The sequence below is a fragment of the Vanacampus margaritifer genome, chromosome 18, assembly GCF_051991255.1.
Source record: "Vanacampus margaritifer isolate UIUO_Vmar chromosome 18, RoL_Vmar_1.0, whole genome shotgun sequence".
Lineage (NCBI taxonomy): Eukaryota > Metazoa > Chordata > Actinopteri > Syngnathiformes > Syngnathidae > Vanacampus > Vanacampus margaritifer.
In genome coordinates this window covers 13317992-13335849 of record NC_135449.1, presented here as the reverse complement: position 1 = coordinate 13335849, position 17858 = coordinate 13317992, and the positions used below count along the sequence as shown (strand labels likewise).

Here is a 17858-nt window from a genome sequence, read left to right as displayed (position 1 = left end):
ATCTGTCCTCTCTACAGTAAGTCTTCACAAAATGTTTCTTTTGCATGTGTAAAGACAAGTGGAGCATACAATAGGCTAGCTACCTACCACTCTGACTTTCAGAGGACCACTTAAGGACAGACATGCGAGATAAAACATTAATAAACCTAGCCTAATTTGGGTTAAGGGGCATGCAAAGGTAAGGCTGTGAATTATTTAGTTTTATGACGTAAGGCTTGCAAACTAGTTCAAGGGACGTATGTTGGCTTTTGTGTTTCACTTTTGAGCTTTGTCTTCATTGACACAGACCACCATGTTGAATGGTACAATCAATCAAACCCATAAATGCAAAATAAGAACAGTAACAAGCAGCTAAAAAAGATCACATTCAGAACTCACAGATTAGGCCACACCCCCTTAAAGGTATTGACCATTTGCACCAACGTCACGTGATCACGTGACTGCCCTATGACGGATGGCGGAAGTAAAGGATTGTTGAATGGAAGTGGACGTGACCCGGAGCGACTTAGTGACTTTGCGACTGTTATTTTACAAATTAAAAATTATTATTGCCCTTAGAGCCATGGAATCTACTACTTCAACCGAAGTTCGTCTGTCAGTCGAAGTTGCACATTTAGTCGGGACTCATAAAGCGCGATATTTACTTTAGTTGGAGGTCGCTAGTTTGAAAACAGCCCTTTACCTTCTGTTGCCTGCTGTTTTTACCAAGTTAATCAAATCGCCGACTTTGCCGGAATTCACAGTGCACGACCTATATCATTATGTAACTCATTGCCATCTCTTCTCCTTACATCGGGGCTGATTCAAAAGCTTGTCTCTGGCTGAATCTCTGGGACGAGATGCTACGCTCACACCGGGGGACAATACACCTCGTAATGCAAAGGTAAAACTTGTTTATCTTGTTAACTGTCTTATTTTTACATAGCCCGTTCTATATTGAAATGCTGTTATGTTACTATGTTTACTAGCATGGAACAAATGACTATCGTAGTGGCAAGCTATGCAGTAATTTCATGAATATGACTCAGGCTCCAGAGTGGAAAAAATCCAAGCACAAAGACGAAATTCCCCATTATTAAACAGTCAAATGCACTTAATAATTTTGAAGAAGGTACATTTTAAAACTAAGCTGTGTGTTCGTGCAGTTGGCGTGGACGCTAGCTATCTGGCTCGTTAAGGTGATTTTAAACACGCAATTGGACACCTCTGTTACAATCTTTGTTAGAGTGTACGTTTACTAGTAAAATATATGAACATTTATCTACTAATTACAACATTTATCTACTAACCTCGCAAAAAATGATCGCTGCAAATCCGTGAATACTTTGTGGGCTGCCAGTTCTTTCTGTTGATTGCTGCTATCAATCGACGTATTTTGTCTTCATTAGTAGGTATGCGATAAAAAGCAACATTTGGTTTACTCCTTTGTCTGTCTTTACAACCGACCACACAGCAAGATATGACTATTTTATAAGATATTCGATTAGATAAAGGACTTTATGCTGTACGAGATTCAATGGTTACAATACAGGCAAGTGGCTCTTTTGCCGGCCAGCGTCCCATAGGGGGCGTTCCCATGAGGGCTGTGACGTCACGTGCAAAAGGTCAATACAATTTAGGCACACGCAGTTGTTGTTGTGACTACCGGCTTGTCCTAATGTACGGTGAATACGTTTTACAAAACCAGTGTATATATTTTTCTCTAGTTTGTTTATGTTTGAGAGACAATGCAGTCCTATTATTATTATTTGATTTATTAAACATGCAGTAAGAAATGTGTTTTTTTAGGGCTGGGATTAAAAAAAGTCGAATAATCAATATCAGATAAATTTTCTTTTTGAAGCCTGATATCGATTAATAATTTTATTTTTATTTTTTTAATATTTATTTTCCCATAAATTCTTAAGAAAATATGGCTTTACTGTTTTCTTAAAATTTACTGTTCACATGAAGTTTTACTTACATTTATATAAGACCTGATTTATTGCACTTTTAGACAATTCGGAATCTTTTTTATATTTACAATTATTGAATTAGAATTTTGAAAATATTTTCATCTCATCCTTACTGATGTCAACTTACTTAAGCGATAACATGTTAAAATGCAATTTGGAATTTAATATTTGTGGAGTTTTTTATCATGTCCTTGACATTTAAGAAGAACTTATGTTCCATAATTAATCTATATCGAATTCAAGTGTATCGAATCAATCACTAAAAATTTAAATCAATTCGGACTGAACTCTTGTGAATCAAAATCAAATCGGACTGAACTCTTGTGAATCAAAATCAAATCAATTGAGGAAATTTTAATTGATACGCAGCCCTAGTTTTTTGGGGACTGGAAGATTAATGACATTTCAATTCATTTCAAACAGAAATATTGATTTGATAGATGAGTTAAATGCGTTGCAAGCTTAGTCACCCAACAAAAGTAAACCACGACACAAATAATACAAAGGATTAAAAACTCTAATCCAGTGCTTCTCAATTGTTGCAATAAAGTCCAGAAATATCATGCATCCATGATAGCCTTGCTTACCCCAAACATTTGCCGCAGGTCAGGATCCCGGAAACGGAAAGGTATGTTGGAGACGTGTAATCTTTTGGGCTGCTGTTTCTCTGATGAGTCGCTTGGCTGCAGGTGAAGATGCTGGGAACTCTCCGTCTGTGCAACGTCATCTACCTGCTGCGAAGAAGCACAGAGAATGCCAAAGGTCAATTACTGTTGGGAATAAACTGAATGTGCAAAAACGCCTAGTCCCAAATCTATCCTATTTGTCTGGCATATCATGCACTGGTGCAATTATTCCAGTAATATACTGCAAACAGCCTGTATTTGTCTGAAGATTTTTGCGCCATCAGAGACCATTTCACAAAGCAAGGCACATAATTGAGAACATGCAATGCATTCAGTCCGCCTGGCAGCTGCTGTGAATTACTGCGTTGTGGTGACAAAGAGATTCCATGTTTTTTTTTTCCCCATTCTGAGTACACAGTTTATTTTACGGTGGCTGTGGGTTTGTTTAATATTGCCACGATCATTCCACTGTCGCCGAGTGGTTGTTGCATGTCGGTGTGTTGATGTCCTAAGCTTGAGGTAAATTACATCCATCCTCAGTGAGGCCTAGATACACCAATCCGACGTCGGGAGTCGGACAGCGTTGGGCCGACGGCATGCACCGTCTGATCAGTGTATAAATTACTGTCGTAAAGTACACGTTTCCAGCAAATATGACACGTTTAATCAGCGTCGGGGCATTTCATCGCTGTTATTGTGATTGTGTTAGGTAGCGAATCAGCGCACGGGCCAAGAACAGGAAGTGACGAACGCGGATAAACAGTACCTGGACCATTTTTTCCTGCCTATTTTGCGCATCGTCACCCTGCTTTACCATCCGCATTTGAACGTACAATGTCTGTCTGGACAGAAGATTGGGAAAATGACTCAGTCTCTTTGGTTCAAGAGAGACCGGCATTGTATGATATTACCGTTAAAGGGTTTGCCGACAAAGGTATGAAAGCCAAACTATTGCATGACATGAGGACCCGACTGGCAGGTAGGATTTACTTTTATTAAGGATACTGTGCAAAAAGCCGGAGGGTTTTCATTCACTTGGGAGGACATCGTGAGAGAAAAAGTCCATTTGTTGTTTACGTTTTTATATCCCGCCCAAGTTCCGGTTCCCTTTAGGAATAATGACGTAATGGAGGGGAATTACATCTTGCGCATGTGTTTGAAGGTACGTAATAGTCGGGGTCGGTGCGGTGTGTATTTGCGTCATTATTCTACGCGACATGCCAAAGTCTGGGCCGATGCCACAGGGGGTAGGCGTCGGTCACATTTGGCCGACGTGTGATTGGTGTATCTAGGCCTTTACAGGAAACACATTCATCCATTCAGTTCAGTGCATGAGATCGAGATCATTGAATCCAGTTGATTGGAAGAAGTGACTTGATGGTATGATGAGAGAAAGTGAGACAGAGGGATAACGGGTTTGGCCAAACACTGGAAGGAAGTAGGAACCCATACCTCAGTTGAGAGGGAGAGGGAGAAGCTCATTGAAGCAAACTAGTACATGGCTGCTCATTGTCGTCAAGATTTCTGGGCCATACCTCTAACCTCACCTATCACCTCTAACAACTTTTGATATTGCCTTTCATTTTTAAAATCTTAGATATCGGTGATCGTGAGCAAATGCAATTGTTTTCAATTTTAAATTTGAAACCTGTTTGTTTTTAAACCATAAAACACTGGGACGCAAATAAATGGTTCCATTTGGGTACATTTACCTCGTCATGTGTTCCTCGCAAGGTTCCATTCTGGGCACCATTATTGTTTTCTTTGCACTCTCTCCTCATGTGTGCTGTTATTAAAAAAATATGGCTTCCGTAGCTGTGGTGGCTTCTGTAGTGCCCCTTCACATTAGACTCCCCCTAAATTGCCGGTTTTAATATTTTATCTCAAAACCCACTAGTTCTCCTCACTGTTCCTCAGCCATTTATGGGTTATCAGTTATCTGCTTATTTCTTACTCTCTTTTTTGTTTTATCGGTTTTAAATTATGGTTAATAATTTTACTATAAGTAACATTTTGTTGAATTTTACGAAAGGTATACCACTTAAGTCTTTTGACCGACTTTTTAAGGTGCCTTATAAATGCATTCGCGTTTCTTAGCAGCTCGTATTCAATTAAAATTGTCTTTCAACAAGAGGAACAAACATTATGTTTGATGGGGTAAAATGGATGGAATAATTTTTTATGTCAAAATATACAGTAGTGATTAGAATTATTGATGTGTATTATGTAACTAGTGATTAGAAAATAAAGCTTGCACTATTTTTTTACTCTTGATTTTGCTCTTGGTTCAAACATAAATGATGATGGTTGATGGGAACATGATGGGTAGGTGGATTCATACCCAATAATGTCATACGAGCTGGAGTGGTATTTTAAACACAAATATTACTTCTGACACTGTCACACTCATTTCAAAACTAAGAGGAAAAAACAGTTTTTCCACTCATACGGTGGTTTATTCTTTGTTGCTTTTTCCTCTTTGCCCGTTACAAAATGTTTGCTGTGAGGAAGCAACAAAATCCAACCAACATAAGGATGAGGGGAAAAGGAAGAGCGAAAGAATAAGGGTGAAACCCTGAGATGGAGAGATGATGTCAGCTTATCCGGCCTCCAATCAATGAGAGAAGTGCTGAAGGTAGCAGCATTTGTAGCAAGAGCCAGCGAGATCGGGAAGAGAGAACTATAGAGTGGGAGACAGAAAAAAGCTAAAAGTGAAGAGAGAGAATTAGCGCACGATGATTGGCTGTGGAGGAAGTATTCAGAGATGCAAGACATGGCGTAAGTGCTGACTGAAGAGAGAATGGTAAAAATGGAAAGAAAGGGAAGTGAGGATAATGGTATAACATCACTCTCACACATACACACACATATGCAAGTGCACACAGATAGAGACACAAAAGCTGAATAGGTAAGGAGCTTTAATGCTGCAATAATCAGTTGTCTGCGTCTTGGATGACTGCCGACTTTGTGGGCACATTTCAGACAGTTTCAGACATTTAGCACAGTTTAGTGAAGACAGTGAGTTCAATTGTGGACAAGAGTCTTATCCTTAATAAAGTGTGTATTGTCCAGAAGAATGACAGAAAAAATGAAAAAAAAAAAAATACAGTGGAACCTCAGCGTTTGAACGTCTCGGAACTCGTACAATTCGGACTTCAACCAAAAAATCGGAGTAAAAAATGCCTCGGAGTTTGAACTCCTTCACACCCAAGCAAAGCAAGCTAAGCCGAACATGCCTTGAAAACGGGTAAACGAGCGAAGCCGAACGAAGCCGAGCGAAGCCGAATGCTCACGTTGCGGTAGTTGAGACGATGCACTGCTCATTTCCAGTCAGATCGTAAATACTCCCGGAAGTGCTCCATGCTCACAAGTGCATTTTGATTTTTCCACAACAATTTTCTTCGCCATGGGTCCAAAGAAAGACAACAGTGCCAGTGGCAGCAAAGAAAAACGTACAGTGCTACAAACCACAGTGGAATTAGGAAGGAGATTATCGCGCAGTTGTCACTACTGTCACTACTTTTGTAAATACTGACACGAGAACCCCCTTTAGCTGTTCAACAACGAGCCTGACGTTAAAAAACGCACGCAAGGACCACTTAGTAGTCTAACGATTTGCCCAATGTAAAATACACAAACTCAGCACTGAACTAAAGCTAGCATTAACATAGCATTAATCATCCACTGATGCCATGACACCACAACAGGTAAGGTAAGGTATTTTTTTTTATTTAAATACTGTACTGTAATGTAAAAAATATAAATATAAATTAAAATAGGATTTTTTTCTGTTTTTGGAGCTTGGAAACGGATTAATTGCATTTACATTATTTCCTATGGGAATTTTTTTTTCGGAGGTTGAACAATTCGGACTTTGAACACTTCGCAGGAACGAATTATATTCAAACTCCGAGGTACCACTGTATAAAGAAATAAATGTATATAAAAAAAGAAAATAGAAAGAAACATTGAAAGAACATTTTCAAAGAAAAAAGCAATACTTATAATAAATGTACTTTTTACAAACCCAGAAAATATTCAGAAAATTGCTGATGAGCAATGTTTCCCATGAAGAAGGGAAGGAAACAGAAAACAAAAATCCCAGAAATACTACAAAAAATCAAAAATGTGCAAAATTATTATTTTAAAAAAAATCTGTGAATATGCTAATCCGAGGATGTCAAGCTGCAAATATGTAGGGGGGGGGGGGGGGGGGGGGTAAATTAGTGATGGGAAAATGAAGCTTCATGAAGCACTTGCGATACTTTTTGACTCCTCAAGATGGCACTCATGATTCAAAGATGCAATGCAAATGTAATCAATTTGTATTGCACTTGCCTTTATCTTTAAACCAAGAGCACCATCTAGAGGAGTCAAAAAGTATCGCAAATGCTTCATGAAGCTTCATTTTGCCATCACTAGTTTAAATGTAGTTAAAGTAGTAATATTAGAAATTACCACTAGATGGCAGTCATGGCTTAGTTGTGCATACACACACAGTCTTATATTGCCCTATACTACAACATGAGTAGCTCTTATAATTTTTTTGTGGATTTGGAATGATATGCAGGAAAAACATAGGTTTTTCATAGTTCTACTGACTGTCACACCCATCCAAGTGGGGTGAAATTCATTCTCCGCATTTGAACCATCCACTGTGGGAGTGGTGAGCATCAGCAGGGGCTTGCTCTCAGAGTTCAATTGGTGATCTAACATCCCAATTCCAACCCATAATGCTAAGTGCCAAGCAGGGAGGCAAATGGGTTCCATTTTTATAGTCACGGCCGGGGATTGACCTCCCAGTCTCAGGGTGGACGCAACTGATATCTGAATATTATTTTAAACAATTTAGTAAGTTGATTTCTGTGGGAAAAAGTGGCATAAAATGAGTTTTTGTAATTAATGTTGCTTTCTTGTTCAACAGGTTATGTGCTGAATGGCCATTTTTTATGCATGAGAGAAATTTTTTATGCATGTGAGCCCCTTGTAATGCAAAAATAAAAATAATACATTTATTCAGTTGTTTGCTTCAAACCTTTTGTTGTTGGGTTAGGATTGTGGATCTTTTATACATTGCGAAATGTGTTCTCAAAAAAAAAATATTAAGAGCACATGGTTCGCACATATGCTCATATTTTGTCCATATCTAAAATAGCATCAAATTGTGGCCCCCTCCAGCATTATATAAATTGTCAGTTATTCAGTTGTTAGCTTCAGGTGATGGAAAACATTTTCAATTACACGTAATCAAATAAAACAGTTGAAGAATGCAGCTTGACCAGGGTAAAAAAAACTAAAATACAAGACATTTCTACCTGTTGTCACATCCTTTTTTATTTACTTAGGACACTCTTTGTTTATTGAATGGTGCTTAGAGTGAAAACTGACACATCCTTATTTTGTCCAGTTCACCGTGTTTGGGAATTTGGCAGACTGTGCTGCACCTCACCGTGTGTTCCGGCGGACCAAAGGTGTTTCCTACACATTTTCTATTAGACTAGACTTTAGGCAAGATGAAACCAGGTCTAAGTTGTGGCGCGGGTAGTGTAATGCAATCTTAGTGGATTTGATGCAGGCGCATGCAGACAGATTCCACACTCCAGTGACGTGTGGCGGATGTCATCGTATATCATTCATAAATATGACATCAGTGAGCATGGACCCTCTCTATCATTGTAGAAATCCATTACATTGAATTTATTATTATTATTACCATCTTTAATATATTTTTAAAAGAGGAATGTTTGTGTTTAAAAAAATCATTGTGGCACAAATCCCTACTTTGAAAACTTTTTCTTGTCGATCCCTATTCAAACGGAATTCTCCATATAGACTGTGTATGTGTGTGTGTGTGTGAGCTTGTGTGTTAGCTGATGAAGCCAAGTGACATTTTTCAATAAGCTAATCATGTTTTAAGCTTAACTCTGCTCTGCCACTGTCGTAGAGCTAAAACCTATCTGTTTTCTCTTGTTGCTCTTTGGTTGTGTTGAGTTGCCTCCCCATTCCATACTGTGTGAGCAGCCAGGGAGGATGAGGCAATAATTACATTAACATTATCATACACAAGCAGACCAAACTTCCTTGGCTGTCACCGGGGAAACGGTGCCGCTGAGTTGAATATTGTGCTTATGTGTGTGTGTGTGTGTGTGTGTGTGTATGGTGGTGGGGTGGATACATTAAGACACAAGCCAAGCCTCTCGATGAATTCCACACGGTCATATGCATGCACACAAGTAATCCCCCAACGGATCTCAAACAACCCTAAACAACTCTACCTGCCTATAAAGCCAATTAGATCCCAGCTGTGTATTTACAGTGTTTCCAATGAGCAGGTGAGAGCGGATGCGAGCTCAGCAGGACATCAGTGAACTACAGTGGCAGGTAATGATCACACGGCAACTCAGCACAATAGTGCAAAAAACAAACAAAGAGTGTGTCTAACGTTAAATGCCCTGCCGGTCACACAGTTCTAAAGATTTATTTTGGGAAAATATGCCACTCATACATTCCCAGCATGCACTACGGTCAATAGCTCTGACAGTTCTCAGTCACTTGAGATGAGTGGTGGTGCAGAATGGACATGCTTAGCCATGGATGTGCGTCTTTGCAAGTCTGTGTTTATATTAGGGGTGTCAGGCGATTGCAATTTTTAATCGTAATTAATCGCATGACTTCAATAGTTAACTCACGATTAATCACAAATTTTATATCTGTCCTAATGTACAATAAAATGCACAATTTTTTTATACTCTTGTTAACATAAAAGTGGGGGAAATGTTAAACTAATAGAAATATGGCTGCATCTTTTAGTCATTGACACAGTAATTTCATAATACACAAAACTGAGTAAAAATTAAAAAGATGTAGTGTACTTTAAAAACGAGTGTAATATTGATTTGTGTTGAGGTCGTTTTTCTGCCACTAGATGGCATAATCGCATTTGTAAGACATTGGTGAGAGCTCAGTGCATTTTTCTTTCTTTCTTCTTTTGTCTTATCTTTAATATGAAGTAAATTGTGAAATTCTGCACATTTTTAAAATTGTAAAATACAACTTGACCGCAGTCTCCACAAATATTATGCATTATTATTAAAGTTATCATTGCTAAATTGTGGACATGTCTGCTGCATTGCGACTGGAATTCCCTCAGTACAGACTTTGCAAGTAAGGGCTGGGTCATTAATCGCGCATTAAAATAATTAGTTGTGTTAAAGGAACTTTAAATTAACTCAAAATTAACACAGTCATTTTTGACACCCCTAGTTATATATATATATATATATATATATATATATATATATATATATATATATATATATATATATATATATATATATATATATATATATATATATATATAAGCTGGAAATAATATGAAATACAATCTATTTCTTGGGCATATCTTCTGCATTTACTTTCTTACTTCATGCATTATCCCAGATTTTGGAGGATCCCTCAGGATAGGGTACTTTCGACTTTTTAAGTTCTATGTTTTATGTTGTGTGAAGCTGGCTTTCAGAGAGACTTCAGAAAGTCAGTCCTAGAGTCAACAAGAAAGGCTTCGTTGACTCCCTGCAGGCTTCGCAGTGTACCACCCACCACTACAAAAGCATTTGAGCTCAACTCGCCGTATCAATTATCTTAAAACCCGACTGGCTTCAAAGGTGAGCAGCACGCCGCACATGAATGAAATCTTTTGAATGTAAAAATTGCATTCAAATCAAGCAATAGTCTACCTTGTAACTGTGGTGAGGAGAACATTCTCTCCACACAGCTTCCCCTGAGAAACCATCTTTAAGCAAGCAAAACTGAAAGAAAAACAAACCATTTAGGTCAAGGATTGCTTGCTGACATTGCACATATCACAAGAAGTACATTTAAAAAAAAATGCTGACTTAGAGCAAACATTTAAAGCACTCAAAGTCACAAATAGCTCCAAAAGTGTATCTCAGTTTGCAAGAACTTCCAGGATACAAGTGTCGGACTGACCAATTATTATTCTTTGAGGAAAGCGAGCTGAAAGCTACAGGTGTGCTTTGGATGTGCCGAAAGCAACGATGCAGTCCTGTAAACAACTCCAGCCCCATAAGACGTTGGTGTGCGTAGCCTACTGCCAAAGTTTGCTGTTCTATAGGAACCGGACAACATAATTTATTTAAAAAAAAAAGAACATAGAGAGAATGTAAAGGCGGATGTTTTCACTCAAGACTTCAGCTGGAGATATTATACTTTGCTTTACTTGCTGATCCTGACCTCCTGCAAGTGCCTGCACTTTTCCAAACAGTTTGTATCAGCTCTTTCCCAACTTGACTTTTCTTGCACTATTTTGGACTACAAAGTGGATATTGGCACTCAAGCCAATTGTTCAGGAAGTGGTCGTTTGTAAATCAAACATTTGACTTCATTGCTATATAGAGAAATTCACTCATAGCATTTTAGGACTATAAACACATCATAGCCAGCAGTGGGCACAAAAAGATCTGATAGTATAAATCACCGGCCATCCATTTTCTATACCACGTGTCCATTCATTATCATGGGTGAGCTGGTGTCTTTCCGAACTGACTTTTGGCTGAGAGTTTTCAATGACTTCATTTCAGGAGAAGCTTTCTAATTTTGTGTAGCATAGGCATTGTGTAACAAGGCTTTACAATAACAATATGATACTGTAATATAACCAATGAACAATTGGTTTTCTTTTTCATATAATCAAGAGTTTTGCACTGCATATTCTTGTCTAAAAGCAAAACTAAATTATTTTAAATGGTAAAAAAAAAAAAGATAACATCTACTGCAATATAATTTGAGAACATTTAATGTGCAGAACTCAAAAGTCAAAATCAAAACTCAAGATTATTGTGGAAACAAATAAATGATTAGAGGTGGGCATTCCGTCAGTATTGATGGAAGGTCCAAAGTCAATGATGGACGCCTGTTTTGGCAAATCACAGCAAACTTTGAAAAATTGATAGACTTAGCATTGTCGGAAGTGGATTTTCGTCCGTCAAAATAATGAACAATCTGTCAATTTAATTGTCTTTCTGTTAATGAAGGAATACCCATTTTGCTGATGAACGACTGAAACATTGACAGATGCCTGTTTTGAATGATGGAAAAATTGACAGATGGCTTTTTAGATGAGGAACGATGAATGACGGATTGGCAATTACAATGCCCTGACTGTTGATGACTGACGAATGGCGGACATTCACAATTCATTGATGCGCCCACCTCTGCAAATGATATTACTGATATTATAAATATTTTATACTACTTGTACATTATTCATTCGTTCATTTATTTTCCAAGCCATTTATTATATATCACTGCCGTTGGGTCGAAACCTTATACCGACAAAAGAGTCACTTTTTTGTCATGTTTGTGCAACCATTAATTTTACATCATCAAAGAGAGCAAGCCATTTCAACACTTTAGATTGGTCAATAATTTGTAAAAATAACAATATGGACTGACCAACAGAATGGATTTTTGAAAAAATATGACATTTTTCAAATAGTGACTTAATGTGCTTTTGGATCAATGCCAGCAATATCTATTTTTAAGCTTATAAAGCCATTCCTGGTTTATGTACGGCATAGCGTTGATAAATAATTTCTGTTTCAGTTCTATTTAGCAATTTGACTTTCTCTCTGGAGTTCAAACTCTTATAACTTTGCCTGCTATTTTGTTGTTCAAGAAAGTTCTTCCCTTTAACGTCGTTCCAGACAGATGTCTGTGAAAAGTAGACTCGGTCATCCCAAGCACTTAATTTCAGTGTTAAACGCGCTAGCCGAGTCAGTCTTAGGTTAGCTTAGCAATTAGCATGGCTTCTCCATTTTTCCTTGTCATCTCTTGGTGAGAATGATGCGTAGCTTATTTGCCGCCATGGAGTTGCTGATTAGTGGCTCAGAAGCAAGTCCGCGACATGGCAGCCAGCAAATCTTGTTGCTAACTTACTTTGAGTGGCGGAAGTAGCATCGAGCTTGCATCAACGATCGACCGGTAGGTGACATAAAAGTGTTTTGGCAACTTTAACATGCATGCGTCCAGCCCAGTGAAGCTTTGTGGGAAAGTCTCCATAGTTTAAAAATTCAGTTTTGCTATTCAGTGTGTTTTTAGGAGGCGCAAAATCCAAATTTTGACCCGCAAACTGTGATGTGAAACCGCTCATTTCAAGCCTTGCACCTTGGACTGTCACACATATCACAGGGCACAAACAGACAAACAACCATTCACACCTAAGGACAATTTAGAGTCTCCAACCTAGCATGCTTTTTTTTTTCTAATTAAGAAGGAAGCTGGAGTACTGTGAGAAATCCCATGCAAGCATGAGTCCAAAATAAAAACTCAACACAGGATGGACGGAGCCTAGATGCAAATCCCAAATCTGAAAACGGTAAGGCAGACATGCTAGCCACTAATCCCCAGTGCTGCCATTCAACGAAACGTCTCATCTGTTGCTTCAGAGTATTTTGTTTTCAAATTCTGGTCTATCACTATTTTAATCGATCTTGAAACTGTACTGTATATCTGACACAAATACGTCAATCAGAGACTTCTGTTATCCTAATAAAATGATTAATGCTGCTAACATTTATTGAATGTCAATTTTCCAAATGTAAGAATCCTCTGTGTGAGGGTTTGCATTGTTGACTCACCGTTACTGTGTTGGCTGTGAGTGCAGGAACGTTGCTGTCATTCACGGGCGGTTCACTCTGCGTGTGTGTCGGCGTGTACAGCGTCAGGGCGTGTTCGGCAACCGTGTTTGGTCCTGTGAAGTCAGTTGGTGGGTGAGTGTGGGGTGTGGCATATTCAGCGGGCATCCCATTCTGTGGTGGAGGAGGGTACTGGGCCGGAGGAAAGGGTTGAGCCATTGCTTCAGGGGGAGCTGGGGCCTCTTGATTACCCTGCAGGAGAAAGCAGGATGGAAATTAAGAACAAAAGGATTTATTTATTTATTTGCACAGTTCAGTGGTTTACATTGTTCAAAGGACTGTTGTACCTCAAATTTCGAATATCCAAATGTTTGTACAGTTGGAATTCTACCAAAGGGTTCTGTAAAGTGTACCTCAGTTCAGCCAGTTTTAAATCTAAACTCGATACAGTAGACTCCAGACCACCAAAAAGTATTAGCCTACCACTAGAGCACTACAGAAGAAGAAAACTTCAAACTACCCTTATGTAATGAATAACAAGTGTCCCACGGTGCAGAGTATTTCAGTGCCATGCAAACTAAAAGATGATGCAATGTTGAGCTAGGAGTTGACTAACGAGGGTGAGTGGCGCATACTGAAGATTGTGAAACTGAATACTGCGATTGACGGCAAGCGTTTGCTAATAGCGCTAGCTGCTAACGACTGTAAATGTCTGCTGACTGTCTGCAATAGTTAGGAGGCTAATCAAAGGTTTTTGATTATACTCTTTTGCAGCATGTTCATTTGGAATGGCGATAACAACTCTTCCCTATTGTTCTTTTTATTTAACGAAAATGAAATTTGATATCAGGAAACCTCTTTCCATAAATAAAAAGCACAAGTAAAAACTCTTCTTTTTTTTTTAAATAATGAAACTGAGATTTGGTATTTGAGTGTTGTACTACCAAACCATAAACCTCTTTTCAAATAAATGTACTAAAATCATAATAATCGTACTATAATCATACTATAATCATAAATACAAACTGTAGATAAATTGGAATAAATTTGGATATATTTTGATAAGTTAACTCAAAGGTGTCATACAATAACTATTTTCAGATATGCCTCCTCTGTAAGGGTAGAAAAAAAATACATAACTCTCTTTTGAAGTCTTACTTAACAAATAGATAACTGAATGACAATTCTCTGAGCCTAACAATTTTTTATTTTATTTTTTTTTTAATTATCAAGTACGTTTTTTACAGTGTGGGTATGTATGGTGTGTGACTATTGTTTTTTTGCATTTTTTTTTTTAAAGAAAAATACGTCAGCTTTTTTTTACACACCACACTTCCTGAGCACTAGTTTTTTTTCCAAGTAAATATTACTCTTTTTTCCCCATTTTTTTTTATAGTGTACACTTCTCGTGATCGACTTGGGAGCAGTCCACGGTCTACCAATCGTGGTAACAACACGGTGCACTCCGCCTCCTATTGGTCCCGCAATTAAACTAGACATTTTCATGAATTTATAACCCACCCCCCGGACACCTAGACAGGATGTAAATAAGTGAACATGTTCGGGCAAAAGGAAACGTTTATTCAATCTCATGAGAAATGATGAACATTCAAAACTTTTTTTTTGCTTGTGTTTTATCTTCATATTTTTCACTTGCTTTTAGTAATGTGACCTCTTATTCTGTCTCTGATGGATATCATGCTCTTTCACCCCTGTCCAGGCTCTCCTTCTAATTTACATGCCTGCCTTATAATAATTTTCTCCAACCAATGATGATGAATCCATCTGACATATGAGCAAGCCACCATTCTTCCGCACTGCTTCAAACCTTAATGGAATATGGCTTAAATATGTAATAATCAATCTCAGCAACTTTTTGAGGAAGGATGAGGCTTTGACCTTAGCCGTTTTCAAAGGTTTCCACAATCAATAACAGTATTGAAGTTGGCCATTCTCATGCATAGAGATTGATGGCATCGAGCATAACAAAGCAGTTTGCCGATGGCTCGCAGACTGTTGCGTTGCTGGATCTGGCTGAGAGTCACTATTGAGTCCGCAGGCAGAGAAGCATTATGCTCAAATTAGGGTTTTTCGGCTGGTACAAATGAAGAACAAAAAACAACTGGCCAGCGGCAAGATGGAGGCAAACACCGATAATCAAATGGGACACTTCTTATATGTGGTAGATTTAGGTGCAAGCATCCATCTATTATCTCCTATACTGCTGAGCCTCTGCAGGGTCTGTCACAGTGTGTGAAGTGGGCAATGCTTTGTAATGTGTATTTCTACCCGCTGCTATTTTTCAAGCATAAATAACACCATGAGCCTATATCTTTTTCTGCGTATAATGGCAATGATTAACTCACTGACACTAAAAGTTCACGAAAAATCTCCATTGCCAGTTCAAACTCTCTAGATACACTATTTATCGTTAATTACTGATGATATATATATATCATTATCTAACAAAAACAAACAAATCTAGCTAATGTGCAGTTAATGTATAGAGAAAGGCACACCATTAACACATTAAGTCGCATTAGTACTAATAGAATACATCAGTTAAGCAGGCCTATAAGCAAAAAGTACATTTGATGTTCAATTATTCAAAAGTGTAGGAGATTGAGAAAAAAGTTCATGCCAAATGCTAGAAATGCTATTGAAAAGCATTTGTCACTGAATGTGTCAAAGGAAGTGGATGTTGATCATGATTGGTGTAATTATTGATGAGGTCAAAATGTATATATTGATCTTTAGAAGAAAAAAAAAACATAATACCCATGAAAAAAATTGAGCTCCTCTTAAAATGTACAGGATAACACTACTTCTCCATTTTGTTCCCTTTTATATCAGTCGTTGCTTAGATTTCCCTTCCCTTGCTAATCTCTATGCAGTCGATACAGGGTTGGACTTGTGCCCTGAGGCAAGTCAGCTTAACTCAAACAAGGAACCCTATCAATAAGCTTTCTTACCTTACAGCATCTGACCTGCAGCTAAAATATGGCCTCTCTTGATCACTAATGGAGACAAACATATCAACATGCAGTTTCATGGTTCTAGCTGTGAAGGCTACAAAAACCACTAAAGAAGGGAAGTACCCTAAAGAATTAGTTAATTGGTTATTAACTCATAATTTAATAATTTGCTAAGACCTAAGAAACAATGATAAGTCAGTTAAAGAATAAATAATGGCACAAGGTATCTCATGCTTACTCAATAACGTGCCCACATTTACTTACGTTTACTTACTTACTTATGCTGTTACAATTATCAGTTATGAAAATACAGTGTTTATTCAGTTACCTTGAAAAACTAACTTCAGTATTTTACTGTTTGCTTAAAAAAAAAAAGTTATATCACGAGTAACTTTAATAGTTACAATTAAGCACAGTTCACATTGCTTAACATAAAAATGACGCCCATTTTTGCCTCTTTTGGTTTAATTAATCTTTAAATGACAACATTTCTGACTTAGTCTAATTATTATTATTTTTATTTTAAAAAGTCTCTGTATCGTTTCACATATAAAACACCAATACATATAAAACAAAAGCAGTCTGTTTTGACATATTTACTTATTAATGCTATAATAGCAAAATTACTCTTGTGATGTAAATTGTTTATAAATATATTGATTACATTTGTTAACTTTCTCTTTAAGCTTGAATGCATACCATGCTGCGATCCATGTTATATATTTTTTCACCTGACATCGTGTTATTGAAGCTCAGTGTGTAGCAAACCTTAATATTTCATTTTTCAGCTAACACAAACTCAAAACAGTGACTGTATTTCCAGCATTAAAACACGAATATGTCTCCTTCCTCAGTCGTTTAATATGGTATAGTATAAACTCATGAGTCGTCAACACATTGACAACATGACAGTGCATACGTGACGCCACATGTCACTTCCTCAGCCGGGAATGTGAAGTTGAAGACTCTCACAATGCATCACTATATGTTCATTCTGTAAATACCAGCGATTCAATATATATATATATATATATATATATATATATATATATATATATATATATATATTAGTGCTGTCAAAGTCAAAGCGTTAACTAATTAATTAACCCCAAAAAATTATCAAAATAATCATGTATTAACGCAGATAAATTTTGACCGCAGATGATCCTTTAGCTGACAGCGGATGGTTACATTGAAGCTAGCACAGGTTGGGTTTGAGCAATAAACATAGCTACATGCATTAAAGCATTTAATAAATCTTTGCGTATGACAATCTGAACATTTGTTCATGTCAAACAATTGGGGTAATTTTTTTCCCATTTTAAATTATGCAAGTAAATAACTGATTAATTTAAAAAAAAGCGGAGGATGAGCGCGTGTAGTTGATAATTTTTTTTGAAGACATCCTCAGAACATTAAATGTCTCCAAAATTTATACATAGCAGGTGCTCTTTAAATTTGGCGGGCAAAACATGTTGATAAAAAAGCCTTTTTAATTCATCGTGATTAATCAAAATTCTAAGATGTGATTAATCTGATTAAAAAATGTAATCGTTTGACAGCTCTAATATATATATATATGTATGTGTGTGTGTGCTTCTCACTATGTGGGAAGCGGTTTTGCTCAGCTGGCGTTTGAGGCAGAAC

General features: G+C 37.5%; 1 protein-coding gene across 5 annotated transcripts in view; it reads right to left on the bottom strand.

Annotated features, from left to right (window-relative positions):
- Positions 1-17858, bottom strand: part of rbfox3a (RNA binding fox-1 homolog 3a) — a 245591-nt gene that overhangs the window by 60999 nt on the left and 166734 nt on the right. For 4 of the 5 annotated variants that reach the window (XM_077550723.1, XM_077550719.1, XM_077550720.1 and 1 more), the window contains exons 3-5: positions 13240-13488; positions 10318-10389; positions 2543-2689 (exon numbers count right to left, since the gene is read on the bottom strand). In XM_077550723.1, coding sequence (XP_077406849.1) covers positions 2543-2689; positions 10318-10389; positions 13240-13488 — 468 coding nt within the window. The remainder of the gene's footprint in view (positions 1-2542; positions 2690-10317; positions 10390-13239; positions 13489-17858) is intronic. The other variant, XM_077550724.1, reaches the window with a different exon arrangement.